Source organism: Hydra viridissima, unplaced genomic scaffold, assembly GCF_058129835.1.
Source record: "Hydra viridissima isolate aposymbiotic clone 2 unplaced genomic scaffold, HvirCarnegie_v1 scaffold_5, whole genome shotgun sequence".
Lineage (NCBI taxonomy): Eukaryota > Metazoa > Cnidaria > Hydrozoa > Anthoathecata > Hydridae > Hydra > Hydra viridissima.
Window position 1 is genome coordinate 8,286,077 of NW_028324304.1, and position 20,809 is coordinate 8,306,885.

Consider the following 20,809-nt stretch of genomic DNA (forward strand, 5'->3'; position numbering starts at 1 on the left):
ACTTCATAAAATCCGTCTTCTATAAGCGAAAAGAACAGAAAACCAAGATGTATTTTAAACTTATAAGTACTGTTCGCTCACTAGATAAAATTAAAATCTAAGGCACAATGAATTTGCTGCCTCTATAATAATAATTATAATTATAATAACAATAATATAAAAAAAACACGTTTTGATTGACATAAAACTATGATGGATTTATCTTATCAAAATGACTAAATATGGACTGGAGTAATTCTTAAACCATCAACATAATTTGTAAAAAAACATTTCCGCATTTAGTTTAAAATTAAAGTGATAGAATTTGAAGAAAAAGATAAGGAATTTGAAGTTTATCTTAAAAAATAAGAAAGAATGCGAGCCTGCAGGTATTGGAGAAGCAATCACCAGCAATCACCATTTTTGGTTTCATATTCCAAATAAAAAAAAAGATCTCTAGGGTTAGTGAAAGTACATTAAAACCTCATTAGCTGAAAAAAAAATTGATATGCAGATTGCCATGATACCATCAAAAGTTAATGTCTTTATAAGCAGGTAAAGCTCAACATCTATAAAACATATTAAACCTTCCACTCACTCATTATTCATCTAAAACCTTTATATGCTGATTTAACTCAAGAAAAACTTTTAAAGATACGTCAATATGATAAGAAACAAAACCAGAATGAGAGTTTAAACTGGATGATATGGTTGCGTATACTAAAATAAAATGTTTCATTTATGCAGTTAGAGTTAATGCTGTTTGAAATTTAATTGAAGAAAAGCATTTGTGCAAAAACAATTTTCATTTAAGAAGTTAACAGGATTTCTGGTAACTAATTACTCTTTTAAGGTTGTTCAAATATATGAAGAATATCCAAATATATGAAGAATATCCAAATATATGAAGAATATCCAAATATATGAAGAATATCCAAATATATGAAGAATATCCAAATATATGAAGAATATCCAAATATATGAAGAATATCCAAATATATGAAGAATATCCAAATATATGAAGAATATCCAAATATATGAAGAATATCCAAATATATGAAGAATATCCAAATATATGAAGAATATCCAAATATATGAAGAATATCCAAATATATGAAGAATATCCAAATCAGCCAGCATCAAAAAATTCAATAAAAACTTTTCCGTGGTTTCCAGCGAAGTTTTCAAGAGAGATGAAAATGGAATTTCAGATAAAACTGTTTGGTAGAAAAGAGGACATAAAATTTCAAATGGCATAATAACAGTCAATGCAAATGATACCGGAAAATCAAGACGGTGACTCAAAAAGCATTTTTGAACATGCCAAAGCAGAACCCGTAAGATGGAGAAGAAATAGCTGAGCTTAAAAAACTTGAACAATAAAAATTCAATTATTTTCATCAGGATCGACATAAATGTAATAATTTTGTTTTTTGAAAAATCTGATTCCTAAGAAAAACTAATATGTTTGTAACTCTTTTTAACTCATTGTAAGACAAACTTTTAAAAATAAAATTTTGTATCTAACAATTTTTCTGTTAAAATTATATGTGAAAAAAGTAAGAAACATTCTGGCCGCCTGATATTCGTGTGTCCTTAATAACACTTTAGACGTTCGAAATTACCCCTCTAAGGTCGTTCGTTATTTCCCCGCGGACACAAACAAATGTAATATGATTAATCTATTAAGGTTGTATTAAGGTTGTATTAAGGTTGTGTTAAAATACTCAAAATATAAAACATGCTCAAAATTCATTGATTATGATGCAACACCAACAACAAAAGGAGTGGTTTAATATCCATATAATATAATAGTGGTTTAATATTTTGAAGCTGCAACAGGAATGTTTCTCAAGTAAAAAATTACATGAAATTATAAGAAAAAGTTAGGATCAATTTATCGTGAACAACGTGCGCAGTTTCACTACACTACTGCACATCTGAAACTAAGCCCCTCTCAGCAGGCAAAAAGAAATTTTCAACTACCGTTTTTTATCATGCCGTTTTAACCATGTTCGGAGTTACCCCGCGTTTGCCATTATCTCTCTCCCCTACACCTCATGTTTTCAAAAGATCTGAAGCAAGAAAAAAAAGAAAGCAGTAAGACACATCTTTGTATTTGATATTTACGCTTAAATGTTAAATTTCATAGAAGAAACGCTAAAGTACATCGCACTTCATATTTATTTATGTCTAGAGAACCTTATAGAATTTTAGTGGAACAATTACAACCCTCCAGAAAATTAACTTCAGGATCAAAGTTGTTGCATATCAAATGCATACATCTGAATATACATATATAGAGCGAACCTTCAAACGTCCAAGAAACTAGTATCTTAGATCGATGTTTGAAAGATCTTAATTACTTTTTTGCTTGTTCTTAAAAGATCAGGTCCACATCATTCCTTTAACGCAATCTCTGTAATTTATGTAAATCTTTGTAATTTATGCAAATCATTAAGTAACATTTTACTCCTTAACATTTTATTTAGAAAATTTTTCTTCGGTTTTTTAAAAAAGCTGCAAAATTAATCGGAGTTACTTCTCATAAAATTGAAAAACCTATAATTAATATGATTCGCAAAATAAACATCATTCTTTTGTTCATATATATATATATATATATATATATATATATATATATATATATATATATATATATTATATGATTCATAAATGATTTCATAATTCTATGCATAGGATCATTTTAAGAAAAGATTATTTTTAAAACATCGATATTAAATATACAAAGCAGGAGATGGTGGACCCATGCAGAAATAAGACACATAAACGTAAAAAGTATTTTGAATGTTAAAAATCAGTTTTGGAACGCACAAGTTAATCATTATTACTTCATAGAGTTTTCACAAACTTGTCATTGTAATGACAATCATCAACTAAGTTAATTTTAAAATTGCTTTTAATTTTGTATTTATTTTAATAATACGAAACCGTTTTAGGGATATGAACAATTGGACTAACTGCATTAGCCATTACCGGGGATGGTCTAGAGATTATTCTGTGGGAATGGATGGAGCCAACCCTACGCGTCTTAATTTTATGTCTCAACCGACCTCACTCTTTTTACGTTTGTGTATAATGAATCAGAATTTAATAAAAATTAAATCTTCATGAAAAATAAGTTTATTCAATTTCTTTTGGCTTTTAACATAAAACACCTTTTTTTCTATAAATTTTCGATTCTAACGTTTTTAAGTGTACAGACATGGGTCTGTACACATAGTAGTAATGCAATTTATTGACTCAATTCAAGATTCCTAACACGAGTTACTCGATTTAAGGTTCCTAACAAAGTAACCATGACAATGTGCAAACCAGTAGTTCAACTTTTAAATTATTATTAATTTTGTGATTTCAAAGTTTGTTGGTAACAACAGGGCAACCGTCTTTCGCCATTTTATTTGTTTGTGAACTGCTGGTTTTAGCAATGTGAATTCGAATCAGATGAATGGAACTGCCGAATGCTACACATAAATCTAAAAGAAGTCCTCCGAAAATATCTTTCTCGGAACTTTTGTTGGGGTACGGTTTCTATAGTTCTAGAGACTCGACACGAAAAAAAAACAAAAAAACAAAACAAAAAAAAAAAAAGGTCTTATGCGCAAAAATGTTTCAACGCTAAACATTTTTATTATCAAAATTAAACATTCAACTTGCACAAATTTCTAGTATTCTCTCTAACGATATCGCTGCTCAACGATAATTTGTCAGCATTGGTCTGTTTTATTTAAACTTATTCGTTTCTTTCTTGTTGATTTCTAGCAATCTTAAGTTACTAATCTTGATGCTACGGATACAGTAGGATTTTATGTACTACCCGTCATATTTTCCTTTTCCATCGCTAAGCGTCGTACAACAAGCACAACTAAAATAGCAGCAATTATCCACATCATAGCTAACGTGATATAATCTGTACTTGTATAAAAAAAACTCCTATGAGGCACTGGTCTTGTAACTGGTGGAGCGTTTGCAGGTACGGTTTTCCTTTGTCGAACTTCAGAAGTGGGTGTGGGGATAGTACTTATGGGCGTTTCCGGGGATTTATTACTTTCTATTGATTTACTTTCGTTTGATTTGTCTGTTTCCCCCTTTTGAAAAACGTTAGAAAATATCTTATGCTATTGCAAAGATAAAATGATCTTTGAGATATCAAAGTTTACTGAAAATGAAAAATTAATAAAATTTCAATAGCAACAATACCTTAAAGCTGATCTGAGCTGCTAACTCCTTTGCTTCATCCATACTAGATTCAAAACCGGGCCTTGCTAAAATATATATAAAAAAATAAAAATAAAATGAATACTTAAATTCCTTTTAGGTCAGTAATCATAAACATTCCAATAAAAATAATTTAATCAAAACACAAAATAAAAATTAGCCTAAATAAGCTCTAGAAAAGCTTAGCAAAAAAAAATTGCAATTGTGTTAATGAAAAGCAACAAAACTCACATTGTAAAAGACACGTTTTATTGTTCATCTGACAAACATCACATGACCAATCAAGTGATCTAAATGTAAAGCTTCAAAAATACATCTGCTTGCAGAATTTGAAAAACACAAATCTCATATTTAAAGGAATTTGAAAAACAAATAAATAAAAAAAACAGTTCTTTTGAATTGTAAATAAAATAACTAAAACACTCAGAATTGTTCATATTTTCCAACATAATTTTATTATATATTGTATTTATATATACATTTTAAGTTTGCTTATATAATAATTTAAATTGTATTTAAAAAAAAAAATTAATTGTTTTATGCTATTAATTTATTATTTTACAATATCCAAGATGCTATAATTGGCAACTATGGAATGCTCACCAGCAAATATGATGATTAACATTTACAAAAGAAATTTAAAATTCTGAAGAGACATTTTTTAAAACTCCCTGATTTTCATTTATCTATGATGGATTCTTAAAAATAAAAAAGTGCAGATTAAAAAAAACAACAACAAAAAACAACTAAGAATAGTGATTGATAACATCATCCTAAGCTAGTAAAATAACTCTCTAACCCATTTATGAATGAGAAAGAAGTTAAAATTTGTGTAAATTTTATCATTTTACTTGGCAGCAGCTTTAAATAAAGGTTTTCATGATTTTAAACCATAATTAGAATTTTCAGTAAGCCAAGTTTATAATATAAGTGGTCTTGCTAATTATAACAAAATTGTCAAGACTAAAAATTGTGTATTTTTCAATTAAAAATTGAGAAAACATAGATTGTTGAATAAGCGAAGAAATGAGGAAATTATCAATTATATTAAGAACAAGAGAGAGGAGTTACCAATTACACTTAATTGTTATACAAAAAAAAAATCCTATGCTTTTATAAATAACACTTTATATATTAACATAAAAGTATAGTAATAAAAACAAATTGCATTGAAGAAAACAAGAACCTGGCTGCCATAACTCTTCTTTCTTCAGGAGTATAGTCAAGTGCTCCCAGTGCACCTTCCCCTTTTGATGGCATAAATCCAATCAATGCCAACAATACTGTCCGTACTAACATAAAATACAAAAAAGATAAAACACAATATCTTTTATACATCTATAAGAAAAAATCTTTCTTTTATTTTTATGTAACAATACAACTTTATATATAAATTTAAACTTCAATATAAAAGTAAATATATAATGTAATCAACTAGATGCTCTATAGAAAAAAGGTTTTGTGTTAATAAAAATATAACTTACTACTCCATGATGGCTGCCATGTCTCTGGATGATGAGCAGACATGCTCAAACAAATTTTTTTTCCAAGTTCAAACCTTCCATTAGGCTTTTAAAAAATTAAATCATGATTATATTTTAATGCTAGGGTACAATTCAAATAACACAGCAAGATCTATGACTTACTGTAAGCAGAATAATACTTGGAGGTTTCATGGGATACTCAGGAGGCAGTGTAATTTTTCCATGGTAGCGCCCACCTGAAAACTCTGTGTCTGGTGGACCACGAATAGTAAAATGCCATTCAAAAATATTATCCTGTAAAATAAAATTTTATTCTCTTATGGAGACAGTTGGTTTAAAATAAATACCATTTGATGTGCTTCCCAGACAACCCTAATAAAAAAGGTTTAGTATAATAATCAAAATTTTTATGTCTTTAATACAATTGCTTATCTTTATTTAATACTTAAAAATCTAATTTTTGATAAAAAGATATTTGTACCTCTAATGGTTGTGCAAAGTATTGTTCAGTTGGTTCGCTTAACTCTGCTGCTTCACGCATCAACCGCTTAACAGCTACAAGAAATGCATTAAGATTTGCACCAAAAAATAAAAAATTTATCAACAAAATAAATTACTGTACATATTTATACCAATACATACTATTTAATTAAGTACAAAAATAACTAGATTATATATGAACTTAAATACACATCTAAAAAATTGTTTAGGAAGGGTAAGGGAAGAATATTTTAAAAAATACATTGTGAACTTAAGATGTACCAAGAAAATATGTTAGATATCTTTGATTACTATATTAAAAAAAAGCATAGATGTAAAATTTTAAGTGTATTTTTAAAATCATCAACCTGGGCTTTTCAGATTATACTTTTGATGGAGGTCCTCCATGTTAGAAAGAATTTTAACTATATATACTGATAGTTGGAAATAATAAGTAAACAGTCGTCATGTAGTTAAGCTAAATAATATATCTCAGAAAAATCCAACGCATAACAAACTTTAGAAAAAAAAAAAAGCTAGCAATCGTTTTGATATCTGATTAGCTAATTAGATACTTTCGCACACTACGTGTTTTGTTTACGTATGTTTAAAAACACTTCCGTGTGAATATTGCGTCAGGCCTCGAATAAAAATGGATGATGGACCAACTTTTTATCTAAAAGTTAAATTAAATTTAATAAGATTCCAACTAACGAATTGTAAATAGTTCATTTATTGGACTCAAAAACGTTTTTCGCAAGTTTATGATTATTATTTAGTGCTAATAACTTTTTAACAATATAATGGTGTAAGAGAGATCTTAGAACTTTGGTTGGTTTAAACTATGCAAATAAGTTGAATATTCTTGAATAAGACACAGAACACTGTGAACCAAAGATCTCCGGTTTATGTCATAATAAAAACGCTACTAAACTTTTTTCACCACCATTTAAAGTTACCTGTAACTTTATGTTTTTAGGACTAAACTTATGTTTGTTATCTACCTTTTTCCAGTTTCAAAAAAACAAATAAAAAAAAAACAAATAAAAACTGAAATTTTTCATAAACTAAAAATGTTCGATTAAAAAGTAAACCCAATTCATTGTTTATTTAATGTTATCCAACTTTTTTAATTTCCAGGTCGCTTTAGAAAAAAGCCGGGAGACATCAATGTTTTTTTAACTTGAACGTTTTTATTTAAATTCAGATAAAAAAACGTTAGAAAAGTTTCAAAGATTTGATAAATAAAACCTATTAAAAGTAACGATCCAATGAGCAATCAATTGCGACAAAATCTGAAACCATCTCATTTTCATCTCAAAATCTGAAACCATCTCATTTTAACTTTTTATTTTTCATTAACCAGTTATTATTACATTAGTAAATATCGTCGGGTTATTGGCAGAAGTTTGTAACTAACATTTCGGTGTTTCTGAGATATTTGAATTTTAATATTTGAAGAACTCTATAAATCAGGAATCATAAGAAAAACACATGTTGCATACTTCAAAATGTTTATTATTTTACAAAGATACAGATGCAAAATAATTTTTTTCACAAAATAAGGAGGTTTTTATAAATTTTGAGAAAAATCAAAAATTGGTTGCACTTACAGACTTCTGCTTGTCAAGAGTTAATGCTTATAAGAAACTTAAGTGAATGATTTCTTATGATGTAGTGATTAAAATAAAGGCAAACCTATTATTTTGTGGCAGACAAAACTACTTTTAATTAATTGTTGATAAACAAACATACTAATAATAAGAATTTTAATATTTAAGACATATTTTTTCAATCGTTAACTAAAAAATTAATGCTACATAGTAGGTGACATTCATTCGTCGTCTTCAGAGTCATCTTCACCAGACTCTGGTGCCACGTCTCTTGCAGTCTGACTGACGGGCAGATTATGGTACCATTCTTGTACTTCAATAGGAATTATTCCCAAAGTACACAATCTTTCCAAGTCATTCTTTTTTGCCTGTGATATGGGCAGTGGAGTTGAGTATGCTTTATTTATTTCTGTAGGCATGCTGAATTGCCGACCTCTGCCCTTTGTAAATACATTTATATACGGCGTGGTAAAGTCATAACGATACTGGAAACAATTTGGCTTAGATTTCTCATACTTTAGACATTTTATTTTTTGCCATTTAACGGTAGCACCATTCTCATCTTTGTTACGGTTTTTTATAATTTTTTTTTGATAAATCAGACAAATCTAACATATCAGAAAATGTCAGTTGATGTACATTGAATGGTTTAGCATTCTTTCGTTTCCTTGAAGACCGTGCCAACCTGAAAACTGTCATCCAATCAATTATTGAAAAAATTGGTACATTTTTCTTTTGAGCTTCGATTGCACTGTGCATGGAGTCAACTTCCATGTGAGTATGTCCAGTTTCTAAGAATTTGTGTTCAATGCAATCGAAATGGAGTGTTTGCACCACATACATAAAAAATGCAGCTATGTGTTGATTTCGATTCTGACCTCCACAGCAATCTGAAAATAAAGACAATTCTTTAACAGTTTTGGGAATTTGTTTCAGCCAGAACCACAAGGCACTTCCTATTTCCGAACTACCCCTTTTCCCATTCATTTCTGTCCAAACATTGCAATATCCGTCATTAGGCAAGCGTGATTCGTATATCGTCAAATTATAGACACAGATCTTGCGAGAATAGTACAATTGAGAAGTGTCACTAGACGGTATTTGTAGCACACTTTGGAGATCGAAGGTTGCAGATAAAAAAGACGGATCAATGTTCGATCGCTCTTTGTCCGTAGCTTTAGCTAACCGAGCATCTTCTATCCTTTTTCGGTGAAGCTGGTATTCTGTTGATAATGTTAGTTTAGCTTCATTAGAGGCACTGTCGTGATTGTTACATGTCACACATTGATCCTTCTTGGGTTTAAAAAACGAGTAATTGTAGTTCGATGAAAATATTCGTCTGTACGATATTGTTGATACTGGAGATTTATTCTGGCTTGCACACTCTGTAAAGTAAAGCTCGTACATCTTTGTAATTGAAAGCTTGGAATCAAGGTACAACCTTTTGCTTGATCGACGACAATAGTGTGATTCCATTACAGGAAACTTTTCTATGTGTGATTTAACAAAATTTATAGAATCTGCTGAGGTTTTATTTGACGGAGAGTGTTTACCTCGTTTATCTGGTCCTTCAAATACTCCCATATTGCTCCGTGTTTTAAAAGCGTGGATGATAGGTCCATCAGAAATACTTAGTGTATTTTTAAAGAAAGTTTGACAAATTCGCACCTTTGCGTCACCTTTCTTGAAGAAATAAGACCTGGACAATTGTCGATTTCCTTTAGTTGTTTGCAACTTCTTTCTTATAGGTAAATTTTGCTCTATATTACCAATGTAAAAATCCTTTTGCCTATCATAATCCAATGACCAGAAAGTTCTACATATTTCAATTCTTTCTTCTTCAGTAAATACCTGTGAGCATTTAAAGCGACATGAATTATTACATGCCACTTTTGGTTGCTTTGCTGGTCTTTCAATTCCTTTCCTTGATTTATAAGGTAAACATTTTTTGCGTTTACCTTTTTCTACATTGACCGACCAACTTTCTGGACGAGATATTGTCCAGCGAGTACGTTTACGAGTACGTTTGCGAGTACGAGCAATTTGAATTTCATCATTATCAAGTGTATTTTCAACTGTAACTGTCTCACTGTTGCCATTTACATCGGAAGTTTGGTCGCTGTGTACGATAACATCATTGTTTATTATAATTTCGCTTGATTCATTGTCCTCATTAACCACAGAAATCTGAATATTATTAGGCACAAGATCCGCACCATTTTCGCTCTCATGTAGCGTGCCTTCACTAAGCAGTGCTTCATTACCCTGAAATTGAATAATATAATTATGAATTCATAATATTTCAACAAAATGTACCAATTACCATAGTGTAAAAACGATTATGGAAGATGTGAAAAAATAATAATAGATAAATACTTATAGTGAATCTCCTTACTTTAATTTGATTTGTAATTGTAAAGTTATGATTTTTACCTGATCGGAATTTGAGTATTGATTTGGTACAAAATTTACCACAAAAACGTCATTATTACTGCAATCATAGTAGTCCACAACAATAGTATTACAATCCTCGGATAATGTAATTTCACTAGTATCCATTTCCGGCGTTAGCATTTTTTTCTTTAACTTGTAAACGAAATTGTTATTATAAAAATTATAAAAAGTTATGCACCAATTGTTGTTTTACGTAAGAGTGGTATTGTAAAACAAGTTCAATTTATTAATATATTATAAGAATAATGTTATACAAATTTGCGATAAACACAAAGAAGAGCTTGTATATCACAGCTAGTGATAGAAGAGTTGCTCGAGTCCGTTGTTGTTACTTCAAGAGAACGAGGTTTCGAAGATCACGCTATTTATACATATTCCCAAGGGGAAAATAATTGTTTATATAATATTAACCAATCCAAACACGATACATTTTACGATTTGATTAGCGCAACACCAATGATTAAATAAGCTCACAGTAATACTGGGGCAAAAGGATTGAACCATTTTCTTCATTATAAAACAATAATACTCACATGAGATGTCGTGGATTGGTAGCAAGAATCATCATTTTCGGAACACGTTTTTTTCACAATATTCACCATTTTTAGTGTCCTTTTACTAACTTTTTCAGTAATTGACACGTTCTTTAATGTTACAAAAAAATTAAAATGAATAAATTACGTTTTACACTGTTTAAAATACTCCAAATAATATGAATCTTCAATCAAAGCAAAAAGCACACACACCAATTTGACAGGAATGGTAGTTGGGTTTAATGGTAAGTGCTGCCACCATACGGGAATATTTTCAAAATATGTCAGGCAAAAATAAGTAAGTGACTTTACCAAGCAGTGTTGCCCATAGTGTGAGCAAAACCTAACCCCAGAAGTCAGTAAGTGATGTTACAAATCTTAGCCTGTTCTATTTTGATCTCAGGAGCACTTACATTTATTTTGACCATAAAAAAGTATAATTTATCCTTATAATATCACTTACAAGTTTTTACCAGACAAAGATATTGACTAAATGGTGACAAATATCAAAAAATATCATTTTACGAAAAAATGTAGTTACCAACTTCTGCCAGCAACCCGACGATATATTATAATTTTTATGCTATTTGATGATGATGATGATGATGATGATGATGAGGATAATGATGATGATAATGATGATGATGATGATGATATACAGCCTTTTTAAGATCAGCTAAACATCAATAATTTCCTCAATTTGTACCAAATATCTTTGCAAACATTTCATATTTAAAGTAGCGTAGATTTTGTACCAAAGTGATGCACGTGCAAATTAAGTGCAAAAGACTTGTAAACGTCTTACAAATTCTTAAACTGTCTTTATAATTGTATCCCAGATAGCACATAGACGTTGGCCCAACGTTGGATCAACGTCGAAAAATTCGTTGGCCGATGGTCGGCAACCGACATCGAGCCAACGTGGATTTGATAGTCGGCGCGACGTCGCAACCAACCGTTGGGTTAACGTTGGCCCAATGTCGGATATCGACGTTGGGCGAGCGTCGCATTCTGACGTTGGTCCAACGTATAATTCAAATAATATTAGTTTTACTTGTTTGCAAAAACTTTGATTTTGATTCAAAAGGTGTGCTTATCTTTTCAATCAAAAACAAAGTTTTTGCAATCAAATTAAAACTATTTATTTGACTAAAGTGTAACTTTTTTCAACTAAAGGGTAACTGTTTCTTTAAGTAAAGCGTAACAACTTCTTTGTAATGTTGAATAAAATGTAATGTCCAAATAAGTTTGAATAAAATTTAACGCTGATGAACGAAAATAAAACATTGATTAATGAACCAACTTAAATTAAACAATTACTAAGAGAAAATCAATATTTGTTGTAATAAACATAATTATGTTAAAGTATTTGTACAAATGTTCAAACAAAGTAACGTTCTTCTCGACTGCTAAGCATCCTTACGAATCTTGCATCTTTACTTCACTTGAGACTACAACAACGTTCGAATGTTCCTTGTTACACAACTTGATAGAAATCTTTCGTTTTATGAGCTTTAGGCATTGCCATAGCTACTGCTAAAATTATAGGTGTTCATATATTTTTGTGTTTATATATATTATTAGCAAACACTTATCAGTTTCAATTTTTTTACACAAAGTTTCGTCAATAAAGACTTTTCAGAAATCTGGAGGGAGAGGGGAGGACTAATCCCTAATTGGATTTTTGAAAAGTCTTTAAAAGTGATTTCTAATAATTTATTATTGCTTTGTTTTTGTAAGAATAGAGGGGGTGTAACCTCTTCAAATTATCAAAATATCTTTTTTTTTTTTCGTTTAAATTTTGATTTTCCCCCCTTAACTTTTGTTTTAGTCCCCCCCCCCAACTTTTATGATCTTCCTATGCCACTGCATATATGTATGTATGTATGTATGTATGTATGTATGTATGTATGTATGTATGTATGTATGTATGTATGTATGTATGTATGTATGTATGTATGTATGTATGAATATATATATATATATATATATATATATATATATATATATATATATATATATATATATATATATATATATATACACACATACACACACGCACACACATATATATACACACACATACACACACGCACACACACACATCAAATACAAAATCTATATTTAAATAATAAAATAGTTAATAACAAACATATGTAAGATATAAGCACTATATATAAATAAAATTTCCGTAAATAAAAACAAAAAATATTTTTGATGTATTACCTGCATAAACATGGCGACAAAATATTTTTTTAAATATAATTAGTACATTTGTTGATATTTCACTTTCATTTTTTAATGCCACATCTAAACAAATAATTATTGAAAAATAGTATCAGTATTTTACTGCAAAAACTAGAAGTAAAATGCTTCAAAATTCTCTTATACAAATAATATATGAATTCCAATCACCATTAAAATGCTGCAAATGCATATAAAATACATTACCGTATCCCTCTTTAACAGCTGTTAAAGAGGGATATGGTAACAAATGACAAATTACAAAACAAATGCTTCACTAGACATAACTGAAAAAAAAAAATTTTAACAAAAGTTTCAGGAGAGATAATCAACTCTGATAATGTGAATGTCTTCAAAAACAAGTTTGGTTGTCTCAAAAACAAACAAAAGAAAATAAAAATATAAAAAAACAACGAAAAAATGAAAAATAAAATGAACACTTTTCCAAAGCTGTCAAAGTTTAACATCTACAGATGTTAGACTCACCACATTGTATGTGTAGAGCAAAAAATTTATTAATATTACTATTATTACATTCTAGCATTTTATATCTTTTACAAATTTTACATCCTATCATAAATATATAAACAGTAAATTACTTAAAGTTTTTTTAGAACATTAAGAAATTTACTATCAATATTGATTAGTCCAAATATTGATTCATCAATTCAATTTTTATTAAGAAACATATATCTTTTGAATAAAATACAAGTATAAGAGCATAAAATGTAGTCTTAATGCATGATATGGTAGCCTAATAGAAGCTTTATAGCACAAATTTGTAGATTCTCCTGCAATCAGTGCTGCTCTGAGGAGAATTTGGTAAAGCAGCACAAACTTGCTTCAGGCCATGATAATAAACAGGGTACTCAAGTTCCTGATACAAAATTAAAAAATTCTACTATCTCTAATGTAATATAGAAAAAGTTTATTTACAAATTATGTAGCTACATAATTAGTAAACTACTAGTTTAAAGTTAAATAAACACAAAAATGGAAATAAAGTACCTGTATCTCTCTAACAAAATGGATTCTAACAAAGGGGATTTCTTTTCACAACCACTTCTTCGCGTGATTCAATCTTTTTTGATTCTTTTAATACCACTTCTTCTCGTGGTTCAACCTTTCTGAGTTCTTTAACGACTACATTTTCTCATGATTCAACCTTTCCGAGTTCTATAACGACCACTTCTTCTCGTGATTCAATCTCTTTGTTTTAGAATAATTTCTTTACAACTTCTTTGCATAACCAACAGCTAACTAAAAACGGGATTTTTTTAAGAATGGCGGAAAACTTATTTAACACTAAAACCTGTAACACACTGAACGAATTCAAAAAAGCAAAAATTCAGTCGTATTCTGACGTTGGCCCGACGGGCCAGAATTCACTTTTACTGGACAAAATTCGTAACTAATTTAATATTAGAGCTATATTCACTAAAATTAGTATGAGTACTAATATGATGTCTGCGCTTTTTATGAAGGTAATATTTTTTTGTTTCGTTGCTATGGATACCTTTATTTTGCTTAGCAACAACCTACTTTTGTTATCTGCAGATATTTTATAAGTGCTATATTCACTAAATTTGGCATGAGTACCAATATGAGATCACACTTCTTACAAAAGTGATAATTTTTTAAATTTAGTTGTTATGGATACTTATATTGCTTAGTTACCGGATACTTTCCTTAGTTACAAAGTGGTAAATTGATATTTGAATATCTTATCGGATTTTTGACCCACCTATATTGAATAAAAATTGAGTATTTAGGTAAATAATGTTTTAGGAATAATAAAAGCAAAAAATAGTGCAAGAAAACGTTATCAATTATAAATTACATCAAAAAATTATAAAACAATAATATCGTTTGAAGATTGTTTAAGTAATTGTAAAACATCTGAAGGAAATGCTTTATGATTTGTTTGGTGTGATGTTGATTTACGCAATGATGAAATAACAGGATCACTGGAAACTAGGAGTCTATTGATAAGATCAGTATTTGTTGCTTTTCTGGATGTTTTTCGGCTGAAATTTTCGCGATAAGATTTAAAGTCTTTATTTCTAGCCTCTTGAGCTTCCTCTGACATAAGTCCGATGGGTAATGTAAGGCTTTTAATTATGTCATGTCCATGTATCAATACTTTGTGAACTGATTGAGCCATGTAATACCATGGATAAAGGGACACATATAGTCTAAAAGTGTCAAAACAATAATCCTTGAACTTTAAGCAGTCTATTTCATATCCTGAAGAGAGCGTTACCAAGATAATGTAAAATCTGAATATAAGGTTTTGGTCAATACCCAGAATTTTAGCTGTTTGTTCATATGCTGCAAAAGCACGCCTAGAGGTATTGCCATCATTACTTGTTCCAGAACCACCACTTTTAGGGAAATCAACAACAAGTCCCATTTTGTTCATAAAATCAGTCTGAATCTTTTGTTTAGCTACAGATGCCTTTTCTTTGTGTTCTTTAGATCTTGCTTGCCACTTTCTTGTTTCTTTTTTATATGCAATGTGCAATAACATCTCAAAAAATCGAATCCATGCATGAAGACTGGAAAGACCATATTTGAACTCTCTGTTAGTATAATCTATATTAAGGATATCAAGACTATTCATATTTTTTGGAGAGACACCACACACTAAACAGCATTGGTATGAGTTATTTTTTTCACATAATATTGTTTGAACCTTCCCATCAATCATTGCAAGTTCAATAATACAATTCACTTCAATAGAAGATCCGCAAACCTCTAATAAAATCATACCCAAGCTTTCTATCTCACTTTTAATGTACTTTTAATGTACTTCTTCAATCACAGATTCCTTGGATTCCATTTTGTATGCAAATCTTATGGGTCTACAATAGGCTGTGGAGGACGACTTTTGATTTCTCCAAAAAGGCACCTTTTCGTTGCTGTTGTTAAATCCAGTCAAATCCAATGGGACAAGACAAGTAATAAATAATGATTCTTCACGCTTTAAATCTCTGTTAATGTCGGGTTCTGATAAAACTTGTTTATAAATGCTTTGGCCAGTAGCACCATCAAAACCAGCCTTACACGTTAGTGTCATTGTTTTTATTGCTTTGTCGTTCAATATCAAGTGCCTTAGCACAGGTTCCTGAACTGCACAGATTCTTTGCAAAGTATGAGTCATTAAATCTTTTAAAGGAACTGAAGCTGAATAGTCCTCCACTGTTATGTTTGCAGGATAACATTTCAATTTTGCATCTCTGACATCATTGTAAGCGGGGTAGATGTTATATTCTTTCTCCAAGGCTCCGCTTCTAATCAATTGATAGGAAGCTTTTGTCAGACTTGCATCAATTATTAAAGCCAGTGCTTCGTCTGCTGAATATTTAGTTGCTTTATCTGTATTTGATATATTTAAAACATTCTTGGCAGCAATAACAACAGATTCATCTCTAAATTTTTTATTAGCAGCAAAAAATAATTCATTGGATGAATGAGATTCAATTAAACAAGATACACGCCGTTTTTTAGTTTTATTAGAACTATTATCAAATGCAACTGGTTTTCGACCACGTCTACTTGCAGTTGGTTCATTGTCTTTTTTTCTGACAATTAAATATTCATTAAGCCAGTTCACAAACTTCTTTTCAAAATTTTTCACAGTATAGTTTGCAGATTTCCACTTTTTTTTATACAAGTAAACAAATCGTTGAACAGCATGTCTAAAATCAACGTCTTTAAAATCAGCAAATTTTGGCTGAATAAATTTTAATATATCTTCAGTAATATTTTGTTTTGAAATACTAAGATTGTTTTTTTGGAGAAAATTATGAATGTCTAAGTTTAACAAAACCATATCTAAATAATTATTGTAACAAGTATTTTGTATTTAAAAGTTTAATGTTATAATATATATGCCGCCTGGACTACTAATACTTGTTAGTAATTAAGTTACTACAAGTGTTAGTAATTAAAATTAAAAGTAATTAAATTACTGTCAGTGTTAGTAATTAAATTACTAACAACTACCGAAAATATGTTGTTGCTATGCTATGCAAAGTAAGGTATCCATAGTAACCAAAAAAAGTTAACCTCATAAGAATTCTGAATCTCATTTTAATACATACCCCCAATATTGTGTATTTAGCGCATGTAAAATACTGTTAAAACAACGTTAATGTAAAAATGAGTTGTTGCTATGCAAAATTTAGTACCATAGCAACCAAGTTAAAACATATATAAAATCTGAACGGGGATTTAAGGGGACGAGCAATCAATTAAAACTCAATTGAAGCATCATATAGATCAAATAAATATAAGATAGCACATGGCAAATTGTGGTAATTATTAATTATAGTGCGGCAAAAAACAAATTTCTTAAGGAATTTTTATTTTTAATCTGTGATTTTCAAAGTATAACTGAGATAACATGCTATGACAAATTTATTTTACACATTTGGTTTTTCTTATCTCTAAATACTCTAGAATAACATGTACTAATTTTTTGTTTCAAAAACGTAGATGTAATTGAAATATAACACAACGTTGATATCACCGTTAATTACTTATTTAAATTTTTTTTTTTTTTTTTTTTTTAATTTCAATATTCAAATGCTTAGAGTCCTGGTAACTAAGGGATTTAATATAAATAAGTTATCAATAAATTTCTCCTAATATATATAGATACTAAAATTAAATAAGTTTTCATGATTAGACAACTAAAATTTTTCCCATTTTGTCCACCTAATGGCCCACTGTGCGTTGGCCCGACTTTGGTTCGACGTTATTATTTAAGTGATAAAATAAAGCAACGCTTCCGACGTTGTGCCAACGTTGGCCCAATGTATGTGTGCTAGCTGGGATTGTACCGCAAATTTCAAAATAAATGTTCAGTTGTTACTTCTACACATTTAGTTTTTTTACTGTTGATGCAAAAGTCTTTGAAAATAACTGAACAACCTAAAAGTGAAGATGAGTACTAAAAATAAGCCCATTCTTGACCTTGTCATGAATGGCACCACACCCAAAGACATTTCCAAAATGCTTAACAAGCATCTTGGAAATGCCTTTGGGTGTGGTACCAAAGAAAAAAGATTTGAGAGAATAAAGACACTTCTGAGCCTCCTGAAGAAGAGACCAAAGACCATCCTCTTCTTAGATGAAAAGTTGTTTTCTGTTGATTCTGTCTCAAATAGCAGAACCAATTAATTTATAAGTTATAAACCAGTCCAGACTGTTCTAGAACATATAAAGTATACATTTAAGGCCACAAATCCGTCTTCAGTTACGATGTTTTACCTGATTTCTTCTGATGGTCTCAAAACAAAAATTTAAAGTTTTAGCTTCAAATTTTCATTTTCAAGTCACTTTTTTTGAGAACAGGGTGAAGTGGACCAATTTTGTCAGGGTATGTACATAATATAATTTCGGGAGAAAAATAAAACAATGCTTCATAATAAACATTACTTTGTTAATGTATTTTATAAATGGCTTTTATTGATACTTTTGTATATAAAATGATTTATTTGTAAGAAAATTGTCTGTGGTGATTGTGTTACTTAAGGGGTAAATTCGTCAGTTCCGCTGATTGAATTGAAGAAAACATTTTATGAATAAAACATAACTTGGGACCAACCAAATTCACGGAAAAAAAAAAAAAAAAAAGAAAAACCCACAAAAAGCACAGCAACAAAATTTCTTATTAAGACTTCTTGATAAGAACTTTTTTATTTTTTTTTTCATTGAATTTGGTTGGTCCCTAAACATAACCACTAACATACGACCGCAAATTTGGTTAAAAGTTCTTTTTTTTTTTGTTGATAAAAACCAATGTAGAATGAGAAATCGAAGCAAAAAAAACAGAAAAATTAATTTTTTCGTTAAGTTTCGCAGCTTTTTACTTTCAAAAGAAGTAATATGAAAACAGCTACATAAGAATATTTTCTTAATTTTTTTATAATACATATTTTATCATACATTCCTAAAAGATAGTTTTGAACTTTTTGAAAATTAATTGTCAATCAATTTGCAAAGTTCTCAGGTTTCAAAGTTTCAAAGTTTGTACTAAAGTATAGTTTCTAGATTGTCACATTTAGTTTGAATATCAAGGCGTTAGTCAGCTAAAGCCATGTTAATTGCTTAAGGGGACTGGTACCAAGAATAAGCTTGCAATCTCTTCAACAATTTATTTCCAGACTTGAATTTTCATTCTTTAGTAAAATTTGTGCAGCACTAAAAGCTTTTAAAAGCTTTAAAATAATTGTTTCGCATGACTATAAAAAGATGGGTGCTTAAGAAATTATAATTATAAAACACATCTTCAAAATATTTTCTTTTTGATGTTCATGTACATAATTTATCAATAGTCATAAATGGAATCTGCAGTAAAGAGAGCCTCATGGCAGAAACTAGCGTAATAAAATTTAAACCTGTTTAACTTATATGAGTTATTGTTAAAATAAAAGATGCTTGTATCTCGAGATAATTTTGTGTTATTTAGAGAAATTTCTTTGCTTTAAAATGCGACTTGTAGATGCCTGAACCAAATATTAATTGTTTCTCAGAAAAAACTTTTTTAAAACTAAAGAATAAATAAATAAAATAAATGGCAAATATTCCTCCGATAGCAATAGGAGTAATGCACTTTACTCAAATTTTAAGATGCATTGCTTCTTAAAGTTTAAGTAAAATGTTTTATTTGGACCTTTTAAATCCCAGTTATTTGCCTTACAGTCATAAATAATGTCCAGTTTATCTATCCAATATCAAATAGGCTCTCCATTTTACCCTTAAAAAAAGCATATAGTTAAATGTTAAACCGCCCCACATATATTAACTTTCAGTATAACTTATAGCTATATATTATACAGCTTTGCATTTATTGGTAAAGTTATTTCTTTACTAGGAATTGCGATTTCCCGGACTTTTTCCATTTTCATCGTTTTCAATCTTCATCGGGGAAAATATAAACAGCTAATTAGACTCTCCTTTTTTTCTATTTATTTTTTGCAACTGTTTACGATTTTAAAGTAACTTCTGAGAAAAATCAGTGCATAGAGATGGCAGTCTGTCAATCTAGTTCCAGTTGAACTAAACACCCTTTCAGCCACTACACTGGAAGGACGAATTGTTAAAAGCGCATTATAAAGCATATCTAAGTTATGAGATTTTTTATTAGTAGCTTCAAACAGATTGAATTCTTGATGCATAGTTGATTTAATGCACTTGACTTTAAAAACATTTTTTTTTTTCAAAATTTTATAATATGGCAGCCATAGATTCAGATAACTGATTTATATTAATAATGCTATTGTTAAGTTTTCTATTACTATCTTCTTCTTTTGCTCTATTTTCATTTTGCTATATTTGCTATAATTATGGGAAAAAGTCGACCAGCTATTTCAATCGCTAAATTTATCATAACTGCTTTAGATGGTATGCTAAATAAGTCATCATCCGTATCACTTTTTAAAGATTGTGGATTATCTAAAAATCTTAGTAAACCAAAAAGATCTTTTTTTCTTCTTTGACATATTCTTTCAATTAAAGCATTTTTAAGATCTTTTGCTAGGTAGCAATCTTGAACATCAAGTTCTTTAACCATAAAATTTTATGTGTCATCAACTGTTAATAAAGTTGCTTCCATTCAGCAAATCATTTCAGAACCTAAGATAAAAGGTTCCAGACTTTTTACTAATTTTTCAATAACTATAAAACAATAAGTTTATCATCAGACAACATTAAGTTTTCTAAACTGAAATCCACCAGAGATTTGAAAACTGCTTTTTTAACTTTAATAAATCTT

General features: G+C 29.5%; 2 protein-coding genes, 1 long non-coding RNA gene and 1 pseudogene across 5 annotated transcripts; all 4 read right to left on the minus strand.

Annotated features, from left to right (window-relative positions):
- Nucleotides 1-3,572: 3,572 nt before the first annotated feature.
- On the minus strand, nt 3,573-6,783 carry LOC145189509 (ubiquitin-conjugating enzyme E2 J1-like). Its single transcript, XM_090088731.1, has 8 exons — nt 6,551-6,783; nt 6,184-6,257; nt 5,865-5,996; nt 5,703-5,787; nt 5,405-5,510; nt 4,450-4,508; nt 4,201-4,265; nt 3,573-4,088 (listed from the first exon to the last, which is right to left on the minus strand). The coding sequence occupies exons 1-8, from the start codon at nt 6,588-6,590 to the stop codon at nt 3,807-3,809; spliced, it is 843 nt and encodes a 280-aa protein (XP_089944857.1). The 5' UTR covers nt 6,591-6,783; the 3' UTR covers nt 3,573-3,806.
- Nucleotides 6,784-7,949: 1,166 nt separating this feature from the next.
- LOC149888417 (uncharacterized) lies at nt 7,950-11,344 on the minus strand. 2 transcript variants are annotated; one of them, XM_090088597.1, is made up of 2 exons: nt 10,268-11,344; nt 7,950-10,060 (listed from the first exon to the last, which is right to left on the minus strand). In XM_090088597.1, exons 1-2 carry the CDS (start codon nt 10,367-10,369, stop codon nt 8,363-8,365), a joined length of 1,800 nt encoding a protein of 599 aa, XP_089944723.1. In that variant the 5' UTR covers nt 10,370-11,344; the 3' UTR covers nt 7,950-8,362. The 2 variants fall into 2 exon arrangements, with proteins under 2 accessions (XP_089944723.1, XP_089944722.1); XM_090088596.1 differs by having other exon boundaries at nt 10,229-10,988.
- Nucleotides 11,345-12,076: 732 nt separating this feature from the next.
- LOC149888418 (uncharacterized) lies at nt 12,077-14,452 on the minus strand. 2 transcript variants are annotated; one of them, XR_016452617.1, is made up of 3 exons: nt 14,035-14,452; nt 13,009-13,903; nt 12,077-12,318 (listed from the first exon to the last, which is right to left on the minus strand). It is a non-coding gene; the product is annotated as an uncharacterized LOC149888418 (long non-coding RNA). The 2 variants fall into 2 exon arrangements; XR_016452616.1 differs by having other exon boundaries at nt 13,009-13,092; nt 14,035-14,441.
- Nucleotides 14,453-14,875: 423 nt separating this feature from the next.
- On the minus strand, nt 14,876-16,919 carry LOC149888419 (uncharacterized; annotated as a pseudogene).
- Nucleotides 16,920-20,809: the final 3,890 nt, after the last annotated feature.

Coding starts and splice junctions, on each gene's coding strand:
- LOC145189509 (XM_090088731.1), bottom strand. CDS start 6,590: ATGGAGGACCTCCATCAAAAGTATAATCTGAAAAGCCCAG. Junction 5,997..6,183: donor ACTTTGCACAACCATTAGAG/GTACAAATATCT, acceptor TTTATTTTACAG/GATAATATTTTTGAATGGCA. Junction 5,788..5,864: donor CAAGTATTATTCTGCTTACA/GTAAGTCATAGA, acceptor ATTTTTTAAAAG/CCTAATGGAAGGTTTGAACT.
- LOC149888417 (XM_090088596.1), bottom strand. CDS start 10,369: ATGCTAACGCCGGAAATGGATACTAGTGAAATTACATTATCCGAGGAT. Junction 10,061..10,228: donor AATACTCAAATTCCGATCAG/GTAAAAATCATA, acceptor ATTCAATTTCAG/GGTAATGAAGCACTGCTTAG.